The sequence below is a fragment of the Xiphophorus maculatus genome, chromosome 18 (assembly GCF_002775205.1).
Source record: "Xiphophorus maculatus strain JP 163 A chromosome 18, X_maculatus-5.0-male, whole genome shotgun sequence".
NCBI lineage: Eukaryota > Metazoa > Chordata > Actinopteri > Cyprinodontiformes > Poeciliidae > Xiphophorus > Xiphophorus maculatus.
This window is the reverse complement of record NC_036460.1, coordinates 9,003,270-9,028,428: the sequence shown is the minus strand read 5'-3', so window position 1 is coordinate 9,028,428 and position 25,159 is coordinate 9,003,270. Positions and strand designations below refer to the sequence as shown.

The 25,159-nt window shown below is 37.2% G+C and overlaps 2 protein-coding genes across 2 annotated transcripts in view; one reads left to right on the top strand and one right to left on the bottom strand.

Annotated features, from left to right (window-relative positions):
* Positions 1 to 14,827: 14,827 nt before the first annotated feature.
* Positions 14,828 to 18,826, bottom strand: LOC102231753 (high mobility group protein B1-like). The gene is made up of 5 exons (XM_005796803.2): positions 18,575 to 18,826; positions 17,320 to 17,475; positions 15,831 to 15,976; positions 15,549 to 15,723; positions 14,828 to 15,402 (listed from the first exon to the last, which is right to left on the bottom strand). Exons 2-5 carry the CDS (start codon positions 17,464 to 17,466, stop codon positions 15,271 to 15,273), a joined length of 600 nt encoding a protein of 199 aa, XP_005796860.1. The 5' UTR covers positions 17,467 to 17,475; positions 18,575 to 18,826; the 3' UTR covers positions 14,828 to 15,270.
* LOC111611963 (WD repeat-containing protein 64-like) overlaps positions 18,184 to 25,159 on the top strand; it is a 26,639-nt gene continuing 19,663 nt past the window's right edge. The window contains exons 1-6 of the mRNA XM_023351155.1: positions 18,184 to 18,463; positions 20,736 to 21,602; positions 21,792 to 21,978; positions 22,066 to 22,661; positions 23,290 to 23,395; positions 24,295 to 24,460. Of these exons, the coding sequence (XP_023206923.1) occupies positions 23,328 to 23,395; positions 24,295 to 24,460 (234 nt within the window). The 5' untranslated portion in view covers positions 18,184 to 18,463; positions 20,736 to 21,602; positions 21,792 to 21,978; positions 22,066 to 22,661; positions 23,290 to 23,327. The remainder of the gene's footprint in view (positions 18,464 to 20,735; positions 21,603 to 21,791; positions 21,979 to 22,065; positions 22,662 to 23,289; positions 23,396 to 24,294; positions 24,461 to 25,159) is intronic.

Genomic DNA, 25,159 nt, shown 5'->3' with positions numbered 1-25,159 from the left:
TTCAGATATTTCTGTTTCAGAAAGGTAAGGAAACAAGTATTCAGTCCCAACATTGAGCAAAGAAAAATCTAACATGCAGTAACTCTACATTAGCTCTATCAAGCTATCAGAGTTAATGAAGAGACAAACTATAGAAATTATTGCCAGGATCTCTTTATCACTTTACAAATAAAGTTAACCTTTTTTTTTCCTTGATCAAATCCTTAAGATATTAATGGAAATTCCAGTATTTTAATTGCTCATTTGTATTGTAGTGAATTTGAACTTAAATCCTCTTAAAGTATCTTTTTGACACACATACCCTAGTTCAGTCAAATTTACTTTTCTACTCCAGCAGGTGGCATCTTAATATCTTAAAAATATGAAGATATGACCTTGCTGTATTGCTACAGCATTTGTTTAACTACCAGTAAATATAATGTGTTTGAAGTGGTTTTAGGTAAATAAGGTTTTGCAATAATAAATTATGGGTTTTAATTTTAAATATTGATAATGAATTGTGTCAAACCTTGAAAATGTCTGTGGCTAAAGTGATAGCCTATTAGAAAAATGTATTATTCCTAAGGGGAATACATAGTTAGTGCAAACATTGTCGACTAAGGTTTAAGTTGTCTTAGACTTGTACATATCCTAAACCTGCACCTGATTGGCTCTTCAGTCCCACCTGACTTAGTTACCCCAAAAAGAAATAATTGTGGTCAATACAAGATGGTCAGAAAGGTTTTCATCCTGTCTAACTGTAGATAGAGTGCTGAACTAGTCCCAGTTCAATTGAAGTTGGAAGATTGTTTGTCAGCTAACAGTCATTACACCACGGTGAATCTGTCAGCTAAATCTAATAAGCTCTCTTTTTTTTTGTTTTATATTTTCAGTTCGGTCCCACTGAAACCCAGACTCATAACCAAACCACCAATATCTCTGCCTGCATTGACAGCCTGCCTGACCCAGTTGCTCTCACCCAGAGCAACCCTGCATCTTAAATGGCAAATAGACTGAATTACTACAGCGCTTTTCCAGTCATAGAGTTTTACAATCTGCTGTGGCTCCAAATCCACAGCAGATTGTCTTGGAACAATCCCCTGGAGACGCTCTCTGGAGGATTTGCTATTGTGTGATGAATCATAATATTAATTCTTGATGATTATTAGCTATGATTGATAGTACAGTACTCAGATTAATTTTGTTAAAATGCTAGTTCAGTGTTTATTCTAAATAAATTATAATTTAAAGGATTTCATAGAAATCTCGTAATTTTTTTTGAGTAACAGAAAATAGAGTTAGAAAAGATTCATCCTACAGAATGATTTTTGACAGATAATGGACATGATTAATTTATGAATTTTATTAAATAGCATTTCATAGCTTAAAACTGCTGTACTAGTTTTTAAGAAAATATTGTCGGTTGGCTTGTCAATCCACTTCTCTATATTTACTTATGTATTTATTTACCTGTATCACAGTTTCTTCCTCTAAAGGGAGTTTTGCATTCACAAACATATTCAGACCAAAGGTCATGGCACACTCCTTCATTCTTGCATGGGGAGCTGTTGCATCCTGACAATATTGCTCGAGGACACCTTTGTTAAAGGGAGAAATAGAACACGTTGTTTGAGAATAATTCAAACACATTCCAACAAAATAAAAAATAAATAAACGTGTAGCATTATTATATCAGATTTGGTGGTTGATTTATCATATCTTAAATGCATAAAACACTACCTGTTGAATACATTGTATGTTGCAAGGCCAGAAGAAGGTCTCAGAAAGATGCCATTAATCTGAATATTTCGAATGCACCCAACAAAGTCATGTGTTTTTATATGAGTTGGATGTTGCAAAATTACTTCCAGACTTCTCAGTCCACCAAATGTCATATTTGTGTTTCCGACGTCAAGAGTCCTAAGAGATGAAAGATGAAAAGAAATTATTTACTCAGGTTAAGATTGTTCAGATAAGGCTAAAAATGACAAAAATTGCCATCTGTAAGAGTTCATGTATGGGTACCTTTCTGAGATGGTGCCATCAAACTCTGAAAAACAAAATCCATTGTTCACAACATCTGTACAGTTGTCCACAAGCAAAGTCCCCATCTGTTAAAAATATACAGATCCACATCAATATTTTAATCAACTTATGACTGTTCTACATTGTGTAGATAGTTATAGCTCACATTGCCAATCCTTCTGACAGTGACACTGTGAAAATGTCCATCTGCAACTTGCTTATGCGTCTGCAGCTTTACAGGTCCAGAGCCAAGGTCATAAGAGAGTTGCACTCTGCTGTCAAGTATCTCCAGTGCAAAGAATTCCCTGCTGGATAATGTTCCTGAATTGTAGAGGAGTAGGGAGTCCCTCTGCACTGTTGCAAACTCAAAATAAATTAAATTAGTCCTGCGATCCAGTGGGGGAAACTCCACAAAGGACATTTCTTCAAAGCCATAACTGAGTTCCTCACAATGGACACCACTGACTCCTGAAAAGAAAATAATTTGCAGTAACTTGATCTTAAAATCGACATACTTAGTAATTTGATGATGTTATTTATTTAAAACAGATATTTTGGTGCTACCGTTCAGTAATACTAAAAACTACTTTTAGCATGCCTAAAATATCTTTGTAGACCTAGATTATGTAGTGATCAGATTGTGTTTAACAGTGTTAAATACCTAATACGGCAATGCAGAAGCATTATTTTTGGTCATACAAATGACTGTGATCTTGGGACTTAGTCGTATTATAGAACACCTATTCTTCTATGGAAATAACATATGTATGAGAATACTACTAAAATGATCTATTTTTACATCTGAAAATGCATATATTTAAAGTATGTAAATTTAGTGACATTTATTGTATTCAAGATTGGATATGTTGTTTGATCATCAATGAAAAAAGGAAGCAAAAAATAAGACATGCTTCTGTTCTAATAATGAAGTAAAGGCTTAGAAACCATTGGTCATTATAAAAATAGATCAAAGGATTGGTTATCTGAAAGGAATGAAGCTTTCAACTGACAAAAGATTAAATAACATAGAAGAAAACTTATCAATTTTGATATAAAATCTTGTTGTTACAAAGCAATAGATGTTATTAGTAAATAGTAAACTGTGAGCTTTAATTAGCTCACATTTTTTTTCTGTTTCTATAACAATCTCCTCATTTTGCATCATGTGCCTTTATGTTTGCTCTTACCAAAGGGACAGATACAGAGGAATCCTGTTTGTAGGTTAATGCAGCTTCCCTGAAAACATGGTGTAGACCTGCAGTGATCTTTGAGCTGTTCACACCTTTCTCCTGCAAATATAGGTAAACATACTTTTTGCAAGGATTCTGGTTAGTATAATTAAACACATTCAAGCTTGTTTTTGTGATCAATTCTACCTTCAAATCCAGGCGCACACTGGCAGTGGTATCCCTCCTGTGACTGAATACATGTCCCACCATTTTGGCATTTCACCTTAAGGCACTCATCCACATCAGCCGAGCAGACTGAGCCAGAGAAGCCACTCTGACAGTGACAGCGGAAACTTCCTGCCGTGTTTTCACATGTGCTGTTGTTCTGACAAGGATTCGCCTCACATTCATCAATGTCATCTTCACAGAGTGAACCACTGAACCCGACCGAACAGGTACAATTAAAAATCTCTTTCTGTGGCGACACAAAGATGACAGCCATGCTTTCCAGGACAGCAACCTCCTGGCTGATGTAAATGTTTTTGTTGCATGTGGCCCCATTCTGACAGGGTCTCATGAGGCATGGATCACTGGTGATGTGAGAAATTGTCATATTGCTTTGGGACTCCAGTAACTTCTTATGTCCAGCAGATATACTACTCGCTACCTCTCTGCTTAGATATTGCCCATTGTAGTTTTTCACTGCAGCAAGTAGTAGTATCTCCATGCCAATATGTTTGATTCCAAAAACATGAGTCTTTGAGGCCTGCAGGTTGAACAGACTATCCAAGGCTTTCACAAACCGCAAATACCTATTAGTCAAGAAGTTTTCCATTGAATGTGAGGCCACGTAGAAAAAAATACAACTGTCCACAGATGCATTTGTGAAACCTTTGTAGTTCACATAGATACTGTTATTTACTGGAAGATGAACTTGATCTGTAGCTTCAACTGTGACATTGAATGTGGCCTCGCCCTGAAAAGGGGATGACCATAGCTCACATGTACCATTGGGTATCATGAACATGTTAATCGGGCCACTTCTAATGGAACAGAGGAATGCATCAGACTCATCATGATCTTCAGGATGCACATTACCAATCATGCCGCCATTAAAAGAAATGCCAAAATATTTCACCTCAATAAAGATGTTTCGTGGTAATGAGGGATTATCGTTTTCGTCTTCCACCCTAACGTGGAGTGTTGTTGTTGACGACAGTGGTAGAGGAAACCCTGCATCTTTTACCACCACCAGTAATCGATATTCAGAGACATGCTCCCGATCAACAACAAGTCTGGTGAGTAAAACTCCATCTGGAGTGAGAAAAAAAGCACTTTCTGCTGACAAATTTGATAGCCAAAAAGTAAAAGGACCTTGATTTGGAGGTAAATCAAAATCAAATGCATTTAATCTGGCAACTATGGCTCCTTCAGGTTGATTTTCCTTCACTTGAATCTTGTTTGTCACAAGTTGGGGGGCATTGTCATTAATATCAACTATATTCACAATGACATTTGTTGTCCCAGTGGCTGGGGGAGAACCATGATCAGTGGCTGTGACAGTGAGATTATAAACTGGCCAGCGTTCCCTGTCAAGATCAGAGTTTACTAACACAATGCCATTAAGTGGATCAATGGAGAAAGAGGAGTTTGTGTTTCCGTCTACAATCCTAAAGATGAATCGATTCCAATCCAGTACAGAGTCCTGGTCCAAAGCACTTACAGTTAACACAGATGTCCCAGTTGGGGTGTCTTCTTTAACATCTGCCTCGTACCATGTGGAGGTGAACAAGGGTGCATCATTAGTCTCAATTACACTAATCTTGACCAACGTCTCAGCTATGTCTGTTCCATGAATAACACCAGAGTTTTTTGCCAAGACTTTCAAAATTACTCTACTGTTTCCTTGATCCCTCAAACTACGACTTGTACATATCTCTCCAGAAAGTAGGCCAATGTCAAAGCCAAAATTTTTGCCATGGCCAAACATTAGATAAAACACCTCACCTTCAGGACCACTGTCGTTATCAGTGGCCTTCACTTTTCCTATTGATGTTCCAACAGGAACATTTTTGTATACTGAAAAGCTAAAACTTTCTTTTGTGAAGGTTGGGCTAAATTCATTGAGGTCCTGGATGTGGATAATAACATGAGCTAAACTAAACAAGTTGTGTCTGGCAGTGTTTGAAGCTTTGATTGTTAAATCAAACATCTGCTCTTGCTCATAATCAAAGACATCCAAAGTAGTGATACTCCCATTTCTTGAGTCGATTGCAAATTTATCCAAACTGCCAGCAATAAAAGAGTAGGATATTTGTGCATTTATTCCTGAGTCCATATCGGTGGCCTTTACATCTAGAACCTTTGTTCTGACTTTTGAATTTTCAGGCACTGTTGTGGTATACTCTGACAATGAAAAGACAGGCGGATTGTCATTTACATCCATAACAATCAGAGTTACATTCAACCAGGCAGACTTAGCTATCCATCCACCATCTGTTGCTTTGATTTGCAGATTATATTTGGTTTCTTTTTCAAAGTCAAGCTCTCTGGTAAGTGTTAGCAGCCCAGAGAATTCTCCAACAGAGACCGGAAAATATTGACTGTCAGGACTAATGTGATATTTAATTACACCATTGGGACCATAATCCCCATCTTCTGCTTGAATTTTCCCAGCCACTGATCCGACAGGCAGATCTTCAGGGACAGAGAATATGACTTCTGGTTCACTGAACCTTGGAGAATAGTGATTTTTCCCAATAATTTCAAAGGTGATTTCAGTTTGAGAGGTCAAAGGAGGAAAGCCTTGATCTTTGGCCACAACTAATAAAGTAAATGACTCATTTTCACTTTCTTTTAAAGTTTGACTTAAAAATAACTTTCCATTGTCAGCTTTAATCCAGAAGAACTCAGAAGCATTACCTCCACTGATGTTATACTCAATATAATCACTGCTATTGACGTCTAGATCTGTTGCAGTAAACTTGGCCACTTCAGTTCCCACCAACAGGTCATATGGAACGGCAACCAGTGCTGGTGAAGGCAAAAACTTTGGAGGGTGGAGGTTCAATTGTTCTAATCTCACTGTAACAGTAGTGTTACTGTGTAGAGGAATGCTGCCACAATCAAATGCAACAATTGTGAAGTTGTAGATTTCAAAAGTAGAATTATGTAAAAGGAGTGGCTGCTTTGAAAAAACGTCTCCAGAAGAAGCATCTACCCAAAATAGTTCATTTGGAGGTTCAACAATATAAACAATCTCACTGTTTCGTCCAATGTCTGTGTCTGTTGCAAAGACTTGCAAAACAAAAATCTCTGAATGTTTTGTTTCTGGGATAGCAACTGAATACAAATCACTAAAAAATACTGGTCGGTTATCATTGAAATCTAAAACAAATATACTGACATCAGTGCTAACACTCCATGCTGAATCATTGGCATTTACTTTCAAGACATAATGGTCTTGTGCCTCCCGGTCCAGAGATCTCCTAACGAAGATGCGGCCAGTGGTGGATTCAATGTCAAAAGGGAGATCCTGATTTTTTTCAGGTATATAATAATTAATTACTGCATTAGATTCAGCGTCATCATCAGTTGAGCTTATCTGCAGAACTGTGTGCCCTATAGGAGCATTTTCAGAGACCTCTGCAAGATGTATCTGAGAGAATCGAGGTGCATTATCATTCCTGTCCAAAACAGAAATTATTACAGTTGCTTGGTCTGTATGAAAGGGGTTGTCAGGTTCTGAGGCCTCAACTGTTAAATTAAAAAAGGGAATGCTTTCTCGATCTAAACTTACAATGGTGCTTACCAAACCGTTTTCAGGGTCAAGTGTAAAAAACTCATCATTATTTCCTTCTGTTATGTTGTACCATACTGTGCTGAAATTGGGAGAATCTGCATCGAGAGCAAGAACATCACAAACTCCAGATGGCGGGGAATTTTCATAAACCTCACACCTGTATTCAGTCTGGGTAAACTGAGGAAAATTATCATTTACATCAGTGATGTTTATGTGAATTTCTAAAAATGATGAAAATGGAGGCAAACCAGAGTCTCTGGCTTCTATCAACAAAAAAAATTCCTTTTTGCTTTCATAATCAAGTGGGTTCTCAACTGTCAGTGCTCCACCTAATTGGTCTAGATGAAACATTTCTTCAAAGTTTCCAGAAGCAAGATAAAAAGAGACAGGTTCAGCTCTGATGCTTGCTGCAGAAATAACAGCTACTACTGTTCCCACTGGCTCGTCCTCAAAGAGAGAATAACTCAGAACATCCACACTCATCTCTGGGAAGTCAGAAATGTTGTGAAACCTGACACTGATAGTAGTGATGTCAAATTTTGGGTTTTCTCCAGCATCTTCTACATACACGTTGATGACAATATCATCCATGCTCTGCAGTAAGCTTGAAGTGAATACTGTGCCGCTGTTTGGATTAATCGAAAACAGGTCTGAACTTTGTCCATATAGAGAGTATTGCAGCTCTGCATTCATGTCAGTGTCTCCATCGATTGCTCTCACTGCACAAACAACTGAGCCTGTGGAAAAATACCAACAAAATATGTAAATTTTGTTCTCAGTTTCAACAGTGTCACCTTCACTGTCACAAGGAAGCAAAGCATCTCACCTGGAGAAAACTCTGTGGGCACATAAGCCACAAAGGGACTGTCCAGAAACTGAGGCCAGTGATCATTGATATCACCAACCAGGACAGTAACAAGTACAGAGCTTGACAGTGGCTGTGTGGGATGCATATCCATGCCAATCACTGTCAGTGTGTAAAAGGCTACAGTCTCCCTGTCCAAGAAATCAGTGGTAAGCAGTTCTCCAAATGTTTCCTCAATAGCAAATGGCGCATCGTGATTTTCCATGAAATACCTAATTTAAAGAAAAAGTGAAACATTTTTAGCACACAGTAATAAACCAGTTATGCTGTAAAACTTTTTCCACAAGTTACAGTTCCAAACTTCATTGTATTTTATTAGGTTTTTATGTGACATATCTTTGAAAGGTGGAGAGAAAATTATCAATGGTTTTTATTTTTTCACAAATAAAAATTATGCATGTCATAGGTATATATTCAGCTCATTTGATTCAATACTTTGTAGATCCATCTTCAAGTCTTGCAATAGATCTCAGTTGGAATTAGGTCAGTACATTTAATAAACCATTCTAACACATAATACTTAGATCAAAACCAGTCCATCACCCAGACTGAATACAGGTTTATGAAACACACATAGCTCATTAAGTGTGTTTTATGGGAGATCAAATTATACATATGGTCAATGGAGCTTCTTTGCTATATAGAAACCATTTGAAGGCAATTAGTTGGAGTGGATTTTATTAAGAGGTATTAGAGTAAAGAGGGATAAATATAAATGCAAACCAACCTTTTCAAATTCATATTTTTAAAAACATAATCTAAAACCAGGTATCGTTTTTCCTTCACCTTACAACTCTGCAACAAATTTGTGTTGGTCTACCACATAAAATCTCTTTTTGATGTGATTCTTCACCTTACTTCACCACTCATGCCCTCATCAGTGTCAAACGCAGATATCATTGCAAACACTGTGCCTATTGGACTGTCCTCAGACACTATGGTGTTGTAGACTTCCTCTGAAAACTCTGGATGGTTATCATTGACGTCATCCACAGTGATATGGATAGTCAGAGTGCCAGTTAGTGGTGGAAAACCTTCAAATTTACAAAGTGACATTCATTAAGTTAAACCTGTGTGAAAAATTTTGGCTAGGGTGTTATTTACATATTGAATCTAATTCATGTTGATCTTGAATATGAATTACCTGAATCAACAGCTGTTATGATGACAGTGTAAAATGGTTCTCTTTCCTTGTCCAAGCTGTGTAAAATCTTGAACACACCATTGGGAGTGACAGAGAACAGATCATCACTGTTTTCTTTTTGCATAAAATAAATAAGCTGACTGTTGATCCCCAAGTCTTCATCCAAAGCTGAAACCTGGTTGAAAAAGAGTTGAAAACATTAATTGAATAAAAGTAAAAACATCTGTTGATTAGACATGAGCCAGTTTATCTGTATCTAGGTGTCCATCCTATTCCTGGCAGTGGCCCTGTATGTCTGATTTTGTGTTTATCAACACACAAAATCCTGGACTTTATAGCCTAGACCTCATTTTCAAACTGCAAAAGAAAACTTAAAATCAAAGACAGTTTAGGTCATTCAAAGCTTCTATAAGCACAGTAATGGATGAAGTAGCTAAATACACTTTCATATGTGATCAGTTTCCATTTCTGAAGGTCTTCCTAACAATCTATGAAAGGTAAAGGGGAAATGCCATATAGCTTCTTGTTCAAGCTTAAAAATGTGACATTCTCTTACATTTTTATCCATATTTGCTCTGCAAAAACATATATTTCTACATGTAGTCATGCAGCTACAATTCATTGATGGAAAGTTGCACCTGTAATTCATGCAAATCACAGGGGCATTAGATAGTGTTTTATATTTTTCGTAATCATTTCTTTGCAGTGAAAATCTCATCTCAGCCCATGCCTAGAGATAATTGCGCAAAGTATGAACCAAGAAGTCCAGCAGCACCTGGTATGATAGCTGAGACGGATCCTTTTCATTTTCTTTGACATGAATCATCAGGAGTTCTGGAGAAAACTGGGGTGTAAAGTCATTAACATCCAACACTGTAATGCTGATAGTAACAGTCGCAGATCTGGGTACATCCCCTTGATCAGCGGCAATTAAAATCAAACTGTAGTTTGAGTCCCTTTCTCTGTCAAGTTGATCTCGGAGTGACAGCACACCTCGAACTGCGTCAACCGCGAAAGGACCAGCTGGTGTCAGGCTGTACCTGACTTGCCCATTTGATCCAATATCTTGATCCTGAGCTTCAAAATGAAACAGGCTTGTCCCTCTCTGAACATCTTCTTTGATGAACGAACTGTAGTTGCTGTGTGAAAACACAGGGTCATTATCATTTACATCCTCAACATGCACTGTGAAATTCATTGTAGTGGCTATTTGAGGTGAACCCCTATCAGTGGCTGTTACTGTAATATTTAGAGTGTCTGCCTTTTCTCTGTCTAATATCTCCTCCAGGAACACCTCTCCAGTTGTGTTGTCAATGCGGAATGTCCCACCAGAAGAGTTGATTAAATAATACAAAATCTTTGCATTGGATCCTGCGTCTTCATCCTCAGCATGTAGAGTCATAACAACAGAATGCAATGCAGAGTCCTCTGGTATACCAGCATGTTGGGCAGAAACAAAAAATGGAGCGTTGTCGTTAATATCTTCCACTTCCACAACTACACGAGCAGTGCTGGTGAGCTGTGAAGTTGCTGGCTGTGCACAATCCTTTGCTGTCACAGTCAAGGTATAGGAAGATTGGCTCTCTCTGTCCAGCTCTTTGTTCAGGCATAAACTACCTGTTGAGTGTATGAAGAACATGCCCAGTTCATCACCGCTGACAACTGTCAGTTCCACTTCTCCATTTTCACCTAAAATCAAGATGACAAAAACAGATTCATCTCAATCTCTTTCTATTTTCTAAGTTTTCATCATATAGATTGTATTAAATTTCATAAAATAGCAGTTCTGATTTTTAACTATCATGCACAAATTATGCACAAATGTAGGCTGCAAATGACTGATTCCCAAAATGTGTTTTCTCACCATGATAAAGAATTTACAAGACAAATGTACTGTTTGGGTTTTAACATTAACTTGGGAAAGTTCTTGTACTATAAATAACAGTAAAAAACAGGTATGTTTGGCCTTAAATCAACTTAAAATGTTTGATTCTTCAGACAGCTTTCTTTAAATTCAGGACAAATGAAATGGAGGTTTATTTATTTACTAATCTGTGAGGGTTTTAACTGAGCATGAATTCTGCAAGTTTTCAATGTCAAAATATGCCTCAACTAAAATGCTGGTATAACATCAGCAATGATTATATTTTTCTTTTTAATGTTTTTGTTACCAATTCATAAGATAGTCAGATGTTATTGCTCTTATATGTTCAGGGAGAGATGGGAAGCAACCAGTAAGAGTTTTTTCTTAATCTGCAGGTACTCTGCACACAGTCATGTGTTCTATTTTTTTATTTGTTTCATTTCCATTTTGCTGGAGATTTTTTAACTCTTACCATCATCTTTGTCTGACACATTCAGTGACAGGAAGCAAGTTCTGATACGTGTGTCTTCCAGCAGTGATGCAGTAAAGTTGTTCTGACTGAAAACAGGAGGGTTGTCATTGACATCCAGCACATTAAAGTAGACTCTGACACTGGATACCTGCGAGTGCCCCTGCTGCACCTCTACGGTGAGAATGTAGAACCTTTGTGCTTCAAAGTCCAGGCTGCGGGATAATAGGAACTCCCCTGATACGGGGTTGAGGAGAAACATGTTCTCCCCATCGTCCTCTTGAACTGTGTATGTGATAGGCGTGGGACTGTCCATCTGTGCTTCCACCTTTCCCACAACTGTTCCTGTCAACACAGTGAACCAGAGCTAATTACTCTTTGGTCTGATAACAGTGGAGTGAAAACACAACGTCTGGCTAATTACAGGGGGAAAAATTAATTAGTGTTGCGAATTGAAGATAAAATAAGAAAAAACAACAACAACAAGATACTTGGAGAATTTTATGAGATGGTCAAATTAACTGTTGTAAACAAACAAGCGTGTTTGCTAACAGAAGAAAAGATGATGAACCTGGCACGGTGTCTTCCTTTACTTGAAATGAATAAACAGTTTGTGAGAAAGCCATCTGCGTATGCCATCTGCTATGAGCGAGTGAGCTGACTGCCCCATGCTTCAGCTCTGCATCAACAGATGCATTATACCAGGAGGGAGGCTTGTGATGCTCGTCAACAATACCAGAAAATTCACTTTCAGTCCTCAGAATCCCTGGATTTCTTTCATGAGAGACCCCCATATTAAACACCTGTGTAATTACAAGGTGAAAAATAAACAACTTTTGATGTATTTTCCAGTCCTCACACACAAATATGGCATGTCTACTATAGTGCAGAAGCCATTATTAGAATATATTAACTAGATGAACAACTTACCATAAGAAGCAGTAATAAAAGCATGACTTTTCTTAGGTGTCTGGTAGTTTCCATTATAATGTTTATCTCCTAAGTACCCATTTCTTTGATGTGATTACAAAATCAGCTTGGAGGGGAAAATCCTGTTCAAAGCAAAACGAATGTGGCAAAAAAAGATAAGGTCCTGTAAGCTTACTCCATATAACTTCTCCAAATGGAAAACCTTGTCCATAGGGATTGCTCAGTCCCCTCAGTTCGTAATCCTGATTGTTGTGACTAATCAACTTTGCCTTTCCAAATCCTTTAATTGCCAAAACAAAAACAATGAGATATAAAGACGTATTTGTGAACAAAACTCAAAAAGATTATTGCAAAGCTGTGTGGGTACATTTTCCTTATAAAATGTACTCAAACACTGAAAAGTAAAAGAAGTAATAATGACTTATCCTACCATGTATTTTACTCCACCGGTGTTGTGTTCTCCCCATAGAGTTTTGTTGCTGAGATTACTTTGTGCAAAAGGAACAGCAGCATGTTTCTCAGTTTGGGCTGCTTCTTGGACAGGATTGGTTCGGACACAGCAAGGCTTTCATTCACAGAGTAAAATGAGAGAAAGTTGAGAGGGTGGGGGCGGCTGCACTCGGAATAATAGGTTTTAGAATAGCACTGACATTAAAGTGTGCAGCATAGCAGAAATTCAGAAATCTGACTGACCTACATTCAGGATTAGTATTTTTAAGACTGTGGAAAGAAGGACAAGGATTTCATTAACTTACTGGCAAACACTTCTGAGAAAAGCTTACTTTTTTACACTGCTGCTGAGAGGAGTTCAATAAACAGACATCTGAATCCCTTCTAAGTGATTGTGGTCACTGTGACTGCAAGATTTTTCTCTCCAGTTACTCCAAGTGAGAACCTAAAACCAGGTCATTACTTTAACACTAAAAGGTGAGAGAAACACAAAACACAGGAAACACTGTCCTCACTTCTTTTTTTAGCCTTTGAGCAGACAGAATTAGATGCACTTTGTTTAACTTTAAAATGTCACAGTTGGACTGTTATAAAGTGTCTCTGTGTGGAATTGTAGGTTGCTGTAACAAGAACAAATGAACTTCGTTCCTCAAGGGGAAAGGATGATGTTTGCTTGTGTTTAGGTACTTACGTATTAATCAAGTCACAATTTTTTTACAAGTAGTTTTGCTTTTTCAAAAATCCAAAAGCAAAATTTCATCGTATGACTGTTATGGTGTAGGACTGTGAGCGTTTTTGTAAAGATTTGTACAGAGCAGTCTAAGCTCCAAACTAGTGTGTCCCATTAAACATTATGCCTTGTTCTCTATTAAGCCCCAGTTGAACACTTAAGTGCACAAACTTGGAAGAAGGGGCAACTTCATTACAGCACCACCTTCTGGACAAAGGATTTCAGAACATTTTAAAAATTAAATAAATCCATAGGATGTAAGTTGGAGCAGTTAGTAGCACCGCTGCTTTGCAGCAAGAAGGCTTCAAATCCTGGCCTTACCATGTTCTCTGTGCATGCATGGGTCCCCTCTGGGTACCTGTCCAGGGTGAACCCTGCCTCTCGCCTAATGACCGCTGGAGAAGTGCAGCAGCTCCCCCTGCGACCCTGCTGGGTTAAGCGGGTGTAGAAGTTGGATGGATGGAAACAAATCCAGGACAAGGAGGTTGTATTGCTGTACCTTCATGGCTCTAATTCACTTTTATAAATAGCATGGGTGCTGAGTGTTATTTAAAATATTAATGTATTGGCTACTATATGCTACATTTAATTTACCTTTCAAGTCAGTATAAGATACAAGATGTGCATGTGTGAGATTTGATTTGTCTTTTTAGCCTGTACCGTCGTACAGGGAAACAATCAGACTCGTATTATTCAAAATGTTCGAAGCACACTGTCCCTCTTAAGCAAATAAAATTAGATGCAACAAATCACATTCCTGATCCACTGTTAGAAACCAGTGGGAGTTGTAATCTGTTTAACGAAAATTAATTACATATGTATCTAGGTTTTATGCTTTCAAATACTATGGCAACATGTTCACTAAAGATTTTAGTGCAAAAAAAAAAAAAAATACAACCACAGCTGTATCTATTTAAGCAAAAAGAAGCCATGGGATTGTAGTGTCCAGATTCTGACATTCTGTCACAAAGTCCAACATTTAAGGACATTTTCACTTTTACTTATTGGTAAAAGTGATACACATTTAAACCACAATTTTGGAGCAATCAAGCATTGCCGATGGATGACAATGTTTGATTTTGTTTTTTTTCAGTGATAAACTCCCAAGTAAAAAATCCTGCTGCTATGCTGTTCTTAAAATGTTTCAAGATAGTGATCTTTAGAAAAATCCAGTAACTGAGATGCTGCCTTTTATAAAAAGTTTGATAATTTTAAATACTTTTTAAACAATACAATCAACATGTGCTGCCACCTCAACTCGTATTTTAAGTTTTTAAACCCCCCCCCCCTATTTTGATGTTTCCAAGAATTAAAATAAAAGACCCAAAATGCAGAATGAGGCCATAAAACTGATTCTTCATGTTGGGTTTTTTGTAACTTTTAAGGAAGAGAAATAAACATCTTAAAAAAGAAATTTTTATTGAAGACATTCTTTAATGTCGACAGCTGCATTTGATATTAGAGTGGTATTCAAAAGGACAATAAAAAGACACTGGGACAGCACATAAAAAAATAATTTTAAAAATAAAAAAACGATACACTACCAACTCATCAATCTCATTTTTGAGTTGTAACACCTAAAGACTACTTACTGTAATAGTGATGTGTAGTCCTTCTAAATAGTTACATAATATGGCAGGAATACAGAACTACCACTAGAAAATTTTCAAACTTAGGATATGTAGTGTTAACTTTACAAAAAAAATGAGATTAACACTGTACATCATAAAAACATTAAATATACACATGATCCTGTTCAATTTGACATGATTCAAGATGGTGAACTGAGTACATTAGGATTACATGGCATAAACAAAAACTTCCGGTCCCATCCTTATGAGATTTACTCATCATCGTCTTCTTCCTCCTCTTCCTCCTCCTCATCTCCCTCCTCTTCGTCATCGTCCTCATCGTCATTGGCTGCAGCAGCTGGTGCTGAATCCACGCTGCCCTTTGTGCGGTATGCCACAATATCCTGTGGATAGCAGGACAAATATCTTTTTAATGACAATAATTTTCTCTATCAATAGGAAAATAATCTCTAAACTGTATTTAAAGGAAATAGCATGGCCATCAGATCTGAATCAGACTCACTTTAATTACAGCATAGTTACCACTCACCTTGTCATATTTCTCCTTCAGCTTGGCAGCCTTTTTTTCGTACGGCTGCTTTTCTTCTCCAGACAAGCTGTTCCACATCTCTCCAAGCTTTTTGGCCGTGTCCCCAATGGAGAGTCCAGGACTCTCACCTTTAACCTTGGGGCGAAAGTCGGCGCAGAAGAGAAAGAACGCAGACCTATAGGGTATGGGATTTATTATTAATATAAAAGCTACAGGCAGAAAAACAACTTGTGAAATATATATAAGGAAATCGAGACAGTGATTTTATTTCAGGGTACATACGGTGGTCTCTTTGGGGCATTTGGGTCCTTGAATCGCTTCTTTTTCTGGCCCTTAGGGGGCACGTAGTTCTTCATTTCCCTCTCATAACGCAGCTTGTCCTGTTTGGCCATGTCTTCAAACTTTCCCTTTTCCTTTGGTGACATTGTCTTTAAGACAAAAAAAACAAAGCATAAACATAAAAACACATTTACAATATAGAACACCGTACAAGAAATACCTTTAGAACATAAAGCTTATTTCTGACTGCTATATTTTTATCAAAGAGGTACCAAGAACTGGACTGTGACCTGAATTGGATTATTTGATTCTTTACCAGCCCTAATAAGAGTGTCAGAAACTAAATATTTGACTTTTTTTTTACCTTTAACTGAACAAACCAGGCTGCATTATCAGCAACACTCTTCTGCATGCAAGTTGTTCTTGATATAAAAAGTCTTGGTAGTTTCAGTATTGGTAAGAGGCAAAAACTGCTGGAGAAAGAAACTTTTCTTTTTTTCATTTGCCTTTTTTACAGCAGCATGTCAGATGTCACTCCAGGCTGCTTAGAGGGAGTTAAGGAGCTAAAACTTCAGCATATAACCAGAAGCTGATCATTTCACAGGAAAGTTGCTCTATATTATCTGTTTAAGGATTTTAATTTGATTTGTTACTGTATATCTTTTCCATATAGGGGCCCGTCTATGTTTTGAGGTGACCAAACTTGGGGCCCTTGGCCAAGGCACTCAACCCTGGTATGGAAGCGTGCACATTTGTGATTCCACCTGGGTGATTGGGCTTTTTTGGTGAATCATTTTGGGTGGTCCCAATGAAAAGTTGGGCAAATATAAATCTCAATACTGTTAACCTTTCTAAACAATAAAAAGAACAACAAAAAAACATGGCGGTAACATTGCTTCTTTGCTTCCGTTAAACACCTTGAAATTCTACAGCACGTCACTGTCACATGCCTAAAAAAATACTACATGGACAACCCTCTCCTAGATCGCTTACACAAATGGCAACAATATAGAAATGCACACTGCTTATTCATATCAAACCAGTTTTACTAATTGGACAAATATGTAAAAAATAAATAAATAAATAAAGACTAACATTGATTGATGTCAACATACCATGAATATCTATAAAGAAGAGATTTATAAGTTCAATCTATGTAGTGAAAAAAAAATACTAAACTGAAGTCTGGCCGGTAAAGAAAGCATACTGTATTGATTTACATTGATATCTTGATTCAAGTATTACAGACAAGCTGTCCAATAGATGCTCTTTCTGTACAGCTTTACAACTTGTAGTTGTTTATGATATAAAATATATTTTTTTGTATATTTCTTAGACATTTTATCAAGATACATATATGTATATATTTTTTTCTATCTAGAAAGCGGAGGTAAAAAATATTCCAATTTCAAAAATGTTTCCGAAATCAGAAATGGCAGATTAAAGGTTTACAAAAAAAATCATCGATTTAGAAATCATCCACAATTTTTACCTTCCATCGTTCAGAGCATTTCTTGGAAAACTCTGAGAAGTTGACAGAGGCATCAGGATGCTTCTTTTTATGCTCCTCTCGGCAGGTTTGCACAAAGTAGGCATATGAGGACATTTTGCCCCGGGGCTTCTTGGGATCCTTCACCATCTTGTCTTACTAAAAGGGGGGAAAAAAAACGACATAAAAAATAGTCATCAAAGTGAAGTCATAAAACAGCAGTGTTATGCAAATGTATCTTTGCTGAACTGTCTCCCTCCTGCTTTGTCAGTCCCATCTATTGTTTAAACAGGGAGGATATGAGGAGGAGGAGGAGGAGGAGGGGGGGCTTCTGGAGTGACTGATGATCCATTGTATAAAGGGCCAACATTAAATTTATGTAAACTACAAAATGCGTCTCATTACTGTAGCTTTAGCTATCCACAGCGATATAGTGCTAACTATGTGAAATCAGGCAGCTGCTATATTTTATATGAAGTATCTTGGTGACAGCGCTCCTGTGAGCCGGCTTCAGTTTGTAAATGAATACATTAGCAATGGCCTCCGCCTCCTTTGATTTTCCGCTAGCCGTTAGCCATTATGGCTCCGCTCTTGCTTTGTGTCCTTTCGCTTTTAGCATTAGCTTCGAGCTAAGCTAGGCAGACTGCTCATTTTAAGAGGCAGCCATTAAAATGGCTGATTAGAGTTATTAAAAGGGCAAGACGTTTTGTTTTCACAAACATTTTTGGTTTTCCGCGTCAATATAACTAGCAGTTGTGCTCACTCTAGTATTTTGTTTTTAATATTTGTATTAAAGTTTTGTTTTATGTGGGTATGATGTCGGAAAAAGATGCTCCGCCCGTCTCATCGCAGGCGGGCTGCCTCAGCACCACTCAGAGCTAACCGACCAGAAACTAGCGTTAGCTTCAAACATACCAGCACAGCCTCAATAAGCAGCTGCCGTTAACAGGCTAGCACAGTGGGCTAACGTTCAGGGGAGCCATCCTCACTGTCAGCTGCTTACACATGAGGTGACGTTGCTAACGCAGAATAAGTAGCTTTTAAATCAATTACTGGATAAGTTATCCTTTGTCTCGTTAGTAGCAGCTAATGGCAGCCTAGGGCGTCAACGTAGTGAAATGAGCATCATAAACCAGCTTCATAAAGGGTAAGCATCCCATCCAGCTCAGCTTTATACGCAAACATACAATGCAAAACACAAAACACCCCAGAGTTTCTCTCATATGTGCTACACAGGATAATACTGAGGAATGCTTACCCCTTTCGCTAGTTGTATCTCTCAAACAATGGGACAAGTAGCACCGTGAGTGCGCGGTCTTTTGCCTACGAGGATTCCTTGTTTATCCGGTGTATTCGGCTCCGGCTGTCGGACATTGGCTGCCGCCAACTTCTTGGATATCTTATTGGACACTCGCTGCCCGAGCCCCGTTTGTTGTGCGGTTGGCTGCCCAAAACACGACGGGACGGTGGCGCTAAACTTAAAGTTTGAAAATCAATGTCTCCAAGTATGAGGGTACAAAAATAATACAAAAGTCCACAACAAAGCCGTTCGTTGTAAAATACTTTGTTGTTGTTGCATTCGCAACAGGAAGTGCAAAGTTACTGAAATAAGAGAATGCATAAAAATAGCATGCATAAATGAAAACTACTACTACTAAGAACAAAACAATAAATAAAAGCACAAAAAGTTAATTAATTCTGAACCTAATTAGAATATATATATGTCATGAACAAAATGAAAGAATATTAGTTATTTTAGTTTCACGTTATTTTTCCACAACTTGGTATCAGCAATTAGGGAGAAATACAGTTTTAAAGCTCATTAATCTTGTTGCAAAATACTATACAATATGTTAGTAAAATTTATATTAAAAAAAGCATATTTCTATTTTAAATGTATCATGTAATGTCACCAAAAACTTAGAGATTGTGTAGTTGGTTTCCAATCACTGTTTTTGAACTGCCAATTTTAGCTGGATTTTGTCATATTTTCTCTTTAAGAACTAAAAAATGAATAGAATTTATTTTCTAATTTCTGAATTTTTTAAGTCAAAATGTCTCATCAGCATATAATAACAATAGTATTGATTTCTAAAATAAGACCCAACTTTACACAGATGTCCTTTTCTGCATCACTGAATATATACAGATAAAACAAAGCTCACCAGGTTATATGGCAGAGATATTTATGTAGATACACCCCAACTAAAACAATTTCTAGCATAATTAATTTACTCTTTTACTACACATGTTATAGATCACAGCCTTAATTCTTTTTATTTTGTACGCTTGACAATTTTAGTCAATATTAGCTGTGACCAGCTTAATATTTAAGACAAAATATTTTTTATGCTTATTATGTATTTAAATCATTTATTAGTTTATTGAAACTTCAGGAAAATCCCCAAAAATGCAAATATTGTGGAAAAAAGTTCAATATTTTTCTTACTGATTTCAGAAACCTAAACTCATATATTACACAGATATACTGTATGTCTTAATGTATACATTATCTTAATGTATACATTATCTTAATGTATACATTAAGATGTATACATTATACATGTATATCTTAATGTATACATGTATACATTAAGTAACATGTATACTTAATGTATACATTAAGTATACATGTATACATTAAGATAATGTGTTGTGTTGATCTTGACCCCAAAGGTCAACACAAAAGGATAGTTTCAACAGAAATGTCAGGCTTCTGAAAAGTTTGTTCATTTGTCTACATTCAACATTGTGCTGGGGATCCTTTTGTATGAATGACTGCACCATTGGGGTGTGGAACGGAGCGGATCAGCCCGTGGTACTGCGTCTGCGTAATGGAAGCCCAGCTTGCTTTGATAGCGCCCTTCGGTTAATCTGCATTGTTGCTCTAATATCTTCCATCTTCTTCTTGACAACAGCAGATACATTTTCTACAGGGTTCAGGTCAGACGGGTTGACTGTCCATTCAAGCACAGTAACACCACGGTCAGTAAACCAGCTTTTGGTACCTTTAGCAGTGAGGGCAGGTGCCGAGTTCTGCTGGCTTGGAAGAAAGTAAATAACTGAGTCATGTGGTCACATTGTTTAGTCCTGGTTAGAATTTACACAATTAACATTTAGACAGATCCAGTCCAATTTACAGTTATGGTCATCCACACAATAACAGATAAAACCAACCCAATATTAATTGCCATTGTCACACCTGATAATGAAAGATAATTATTATTAAAGATAATTATTGTCTTTTGGAGCCTGTAAAACAGTGATGTCTGATTATGTTAGATGTACTGAACCAGGGAGCACTCTACAATATATCAGAATGGACTCAAACACCAAGACCTGAGAAATATACACAGATTTAAAAGTCAAAAGCCTATTTTCCTGATGTTTCACATTTTTACAATTCCATTTTTCCCCAGGACTTGTTAAGCTCCGTTCTGCCACAGCCATTCATCCATCCATTATCCAACACCCTTCTCCATTGTGGGGTTGTGAAGGGTGCTGATGCCTGTCTCCAGCTTTCAACGGAGGAGAGGCAGGGTACACGCTGAACAGGTCGCCAGTCCATCACTTCTTTAATTGCCTAGTCTAATTATCTTATTATCTTAAAATCAAGTTCCAAGGTGCTAATTTCTGTTTATTTATATGCCATTTCTATTACAATCTGCAGCGTTTAGCCCTTACGGAAGTGTATTATCGTTATCTTGCTCAATAAAATGCCTGCATTACTTTAACAGATCTGTATATCTATTATTTGCTTTGTCTGTAGAGTGTTAGCAGTGGTGGAATTTTAATGAAGCATCTCTCAGAAGACAATTTGTCTCCTAACTACACTCAGCTGCTGATATCCTGTTGTACAACTAATTCATGGCACTAAATTAAGAATGAATGCTAAGACTTTATTTGCTTGTGTATCTAACTCCATGTTAATGCACACATAGGCACCCTGTTTCTATCTGGTTTATAGGCTCCTCTTCACATTCTGGACTTCTTGGCTCAACTGTATACAGTAGGGAATGTTACTGGAAACCACATTGTAAACCTGATCACATTTACACAGGAACAGCCTCAGGATATCTGAGAAACAACCCACATCCCACTCAAGTCTGTTTTTAGACTGTGCTAGCCTGAGTATTAAATATCTGAATGGTTCTTATTTACATAGCTTTTAAAATAAGCAGTTTTTCCCCAGGGTAACTTTGGAATGGAAGTTGCCAAAGGGATGCTCCACACTGTTCTGCAGTCTTTCCTCGGAAATATCTCACATCTGACTGGGAGATACACATGTAAGGCTTTTAGCACAGTACTGTTCCCCCTCACCCTGACTTCATCTCAACATACATCATACATGGTTTTGTGAGCATTGATCATGTAGTAGAAACTGAGTAAAGATAAAAAAGCACCCACTCAAAACCAACATCCCATTTTCCTAATTATCTCATTTTCTTTTGTTTTTTGCGTTGCTTTTTTGACAGGACATAATGACAACAAAATAACAAGATGAAAAGCTTGCACCTCTGCACAACAGGCTTCACAAACAGGCAACTCTTCCTACTGACTCTGAAATGACAGCCAATTACTGGCTGCCAAAGTGAAAACCTGAACTTTTGGCAAAATATATTCCAGAACAGCAGCACATATTATAGAGTTATCTGCCATGGTGTAAGTAGTGTCTTTTCTAAAACTTCTTAACATGAACATGAACACCAGCTGTAGATTTTTTATGTTGCTCTCTGATTTCCATTGCAGTCTTAATAGTTATTCAAAGACATGTCCACATTCAGTAGACAACCTATGACACGTTTAACGGAAAGAGAGTCACCTATCCTGCATTTGTTACCCGATGAAGGCTAGCACTGCAAGTAGTTTAACAAGTTAATTGTAAAAGGTTGGTTTTCTTATATTTGTTTTTTTTTTTTCTTGAATTTGGTCACAAAGCTGTGTGAGTTGCTTTAAGTGAAAACATGTTCAGAAAATCAGGAAACATTAAATAAACTCACTGCAGTTTTGCAATATCTCCAATCACCAGATTGGCTGTTAAGTTGGCTCAGACCTTTCTGAACCTTACTAGTAAATTGGTTATTTCTGTGAATTTTATAAAGTGATTCTTTATGTTAACTGAATGGAACAGAATGAATACTGCTTTAACATTTTGACATTTGTTACATTCCAGCCTCAATTGGGATTGATTTTCTTGGTGAGACCAGCAGAAAGTAGTACATATCTGTGAAGTGGAAGATATGAAAAATATTCTTTTCCAAATGTATAAAGCTGTCAAAGATATGCTCCAACTCTTAGCACCAGATGAAGTGAGAGAAAGTTTTACAACATATCAAGTTAAAGGAGTGAGTGCATAGAACAGATATTGCGATATTCTTTTTTGCTATTTCATGTTTCTAATGTGACAAAATCTAAAATTGTTCATGAGATGTGAATACTTTTTCAACAAGCTGCGTATGGTGCTTGTTTCTACATTATGTTATGAAATAGTGACCTACATATCATATATCTTTTTAGTTTTTTTTTAATTCTTTTCATTTGGTTGTGTGTCTTAATAAATAAACAGAAAATAATACAATAATTTAATTTCATATAGTTTTTTTATGTGTAATAGTACAACAGTTTCTCATTGGATGAAAAATGATTTCTTGATAGTCTACCAGGCATGCTTATTATGTTTTAAAATTAAACCACTGTGTTGTAAGAAAGCATAAATAAATAAAATATAAAAAATATTCTCACTTTCAGTTGTTCAGTGTGCTCTGAGTTTGATGGTAGTTGTTTCTTTCTTTGTATGTAGAGGGGCAATGCTTTCAGTTTTGTGGTTTCAGTTGTCACTTGGTTTCTTGGTTACCATCTACCACCTGCTTTGTTCAGGTGTAATACTAGATCCTGTGTCAGGTAGACAAATGTGGAATCTGTTTGTCTAATGGCTGTTTGGTGGATGGACTGAAGAAATTTTTTGTCCCTTAGTTTTTAGGTCACAACAGCTTTAAATATTTTTGGCAAGAATGCAACAGGAGAAAACCACCCGCCCTTCATCAGCTTTAGGAAGATTGGAAAGCATACATATGACGAGGTATTCCTTATTCTCATGTTATAGACAATTGTGTGTGAAAAAAATCCTAAAACTAATCTTTGATTAGATGTTCTTTAATTGTTTGGTTGAGAGATACATTTCAGACCTTTTTTTTTACTTCTGTTTAAATCTAAAGAAATGTTTTCTGTTGTCATGGCTCTTAAAGCAATACGCAGAGTTGCAGGAAATTTGATCTCTGGAGAATACTGTTGCAATGTGTTGCAAAAGTATTCCTGCCCCTTGATCTTTTTCACATTTTGTCATGCTACTACACACTTAGATGCATTTTTATGAGATTTTGATGATGAGAGGCTCTCAGATGCCCCTCTGATTAAAGCTCTCTGATAGTTTAGGTGGACCATGTGACGGTGTTGGTTTGCTGTGGTGGCCTGTTCTTTACATACAAATATGATAAATTGAACAGTGCTCTGTGAGATGGCCAAAGCTTGGTATGTTGTTTTGTAGCCTAACCCTGTCATAATCTGTGGGACTTTGATTTTTGTGTTACTGTTATTGTTCCATACTTGGCATATTGTTTATCTCTGGTATCCCTGGTATTTATTTATGTTAAGGGATTTATTTGCAAAACAAGCTTTGGAAATTGTTTGTCCTTTGCCTTTTTATCTCGCATCTTTTTCTTTGTGTTGGTTGAGCACAAAAACCTAAATGAAAACAGATCTTTCTGGCTGTGACATGACAAATTATGAAATGGTTTAAGGGGTATACACACTCTGGCCGTATATTTCTACCGTTAAACACAATGAGACTCCATATCCCTAAAAAGGTTTGAATCAACACGAACTGTTTCATGAACTTCTTTCACCTTCTTTAGGTAAGAGCCATAGCAAGTTTGTCAAAAGATGAAAACAAACATTTGATTATAATGTGAAATCCTACAGCATCTTCTCTGAACTGGGGAGTACAAAGCAGAGGATCAGGATAAGGGAAACACCAGCATGGCTGGAGCGAGAGCTGCTGAAACAGAACAATAGAAGACACTCAATGGAAGAATCTAAAATCAGGAGACAACTGCAGCACTGTGCATTTTCAACACATCACTTTGAGGTACAGTACTGAAACAAGTATCTCTGTCTCAAAAATCTTGTGCTAATTTAGTAACACTGTTACTCAGTCCTTACATGGGCCTTCTTTGAGGAGCTTCGACTTTTAGCCAGAAGATGTCACTAGTATGCTGCAGCACTTCTGTTTCCCAGCTTGGTCTCAGCTATCAGAAAACGATATAATGCTTTACTAATTTACATAAATAAAGTTCATGACCAGTTTGCACACAGCCTGACAGTACATCAGGCAGGGCAATCTTCCCAGAGCCCCAAAGCACTTCAAGCTATAGTCGAGCCAACTTCATAAAAGGTTTCCCAGGAAATTCGAATTTGAGCTTCTGAGCTGACAGAAACGATAAAATGATGCAGGAGGCTGGGCTGCCAATGCATTGCTCAAGTTTCTGGGTTTCCGTTGCAGATGTCAGTCACACTCTCCTGCTTAATGTAGCAAGCAATGTGCCATAACAGATTAAGAGAAGCAGGCTCAGGAGTTCAAAGTTATGCATCTCCTATGAAGGGATTTGGAAAGCAGTCAAGTGTATGCGAATGCTCTCACCATTTTCATCACTTTGAGTGATTAAACAGTTATCTTATAAATTCAGGGAATACCGTGGGGAGACTTCAGCTCTAGTTACATCCTTGAGGAATTAAGCTGTTTATTCCTGTTATTTATTAATGGTAGATCAAACAGCTTCCAAGATGA

What these genes read in the sequence shown, in the direction of transcription:
- LOC102231753 (XM_005796803.2), bottom strand. Translation starts at nt 17,466, where the DNA reads ATGGTGAAGGATCCCAAGAAGCCCCGGGGCAAAATGTCCTCATATGCC. An exon ending in AATGCTCTGAACGATGGAAG is followed by an intron (nt 15,977 to 17,319) that starts GTAAAAATTGTG and finishes TTTGTCTTAAAG; the next exon opens with ACAATGTCACCAAAGGAAAA. An exon ending in TGAAGGAGAAATATGACAAG is followed by an intron (nt 15,403 to 15,548) that starts GTGAGTGGTAAC and finishes TGCTATCCACAG; the next exon opens with GATATTGTGGCATACCGCAC.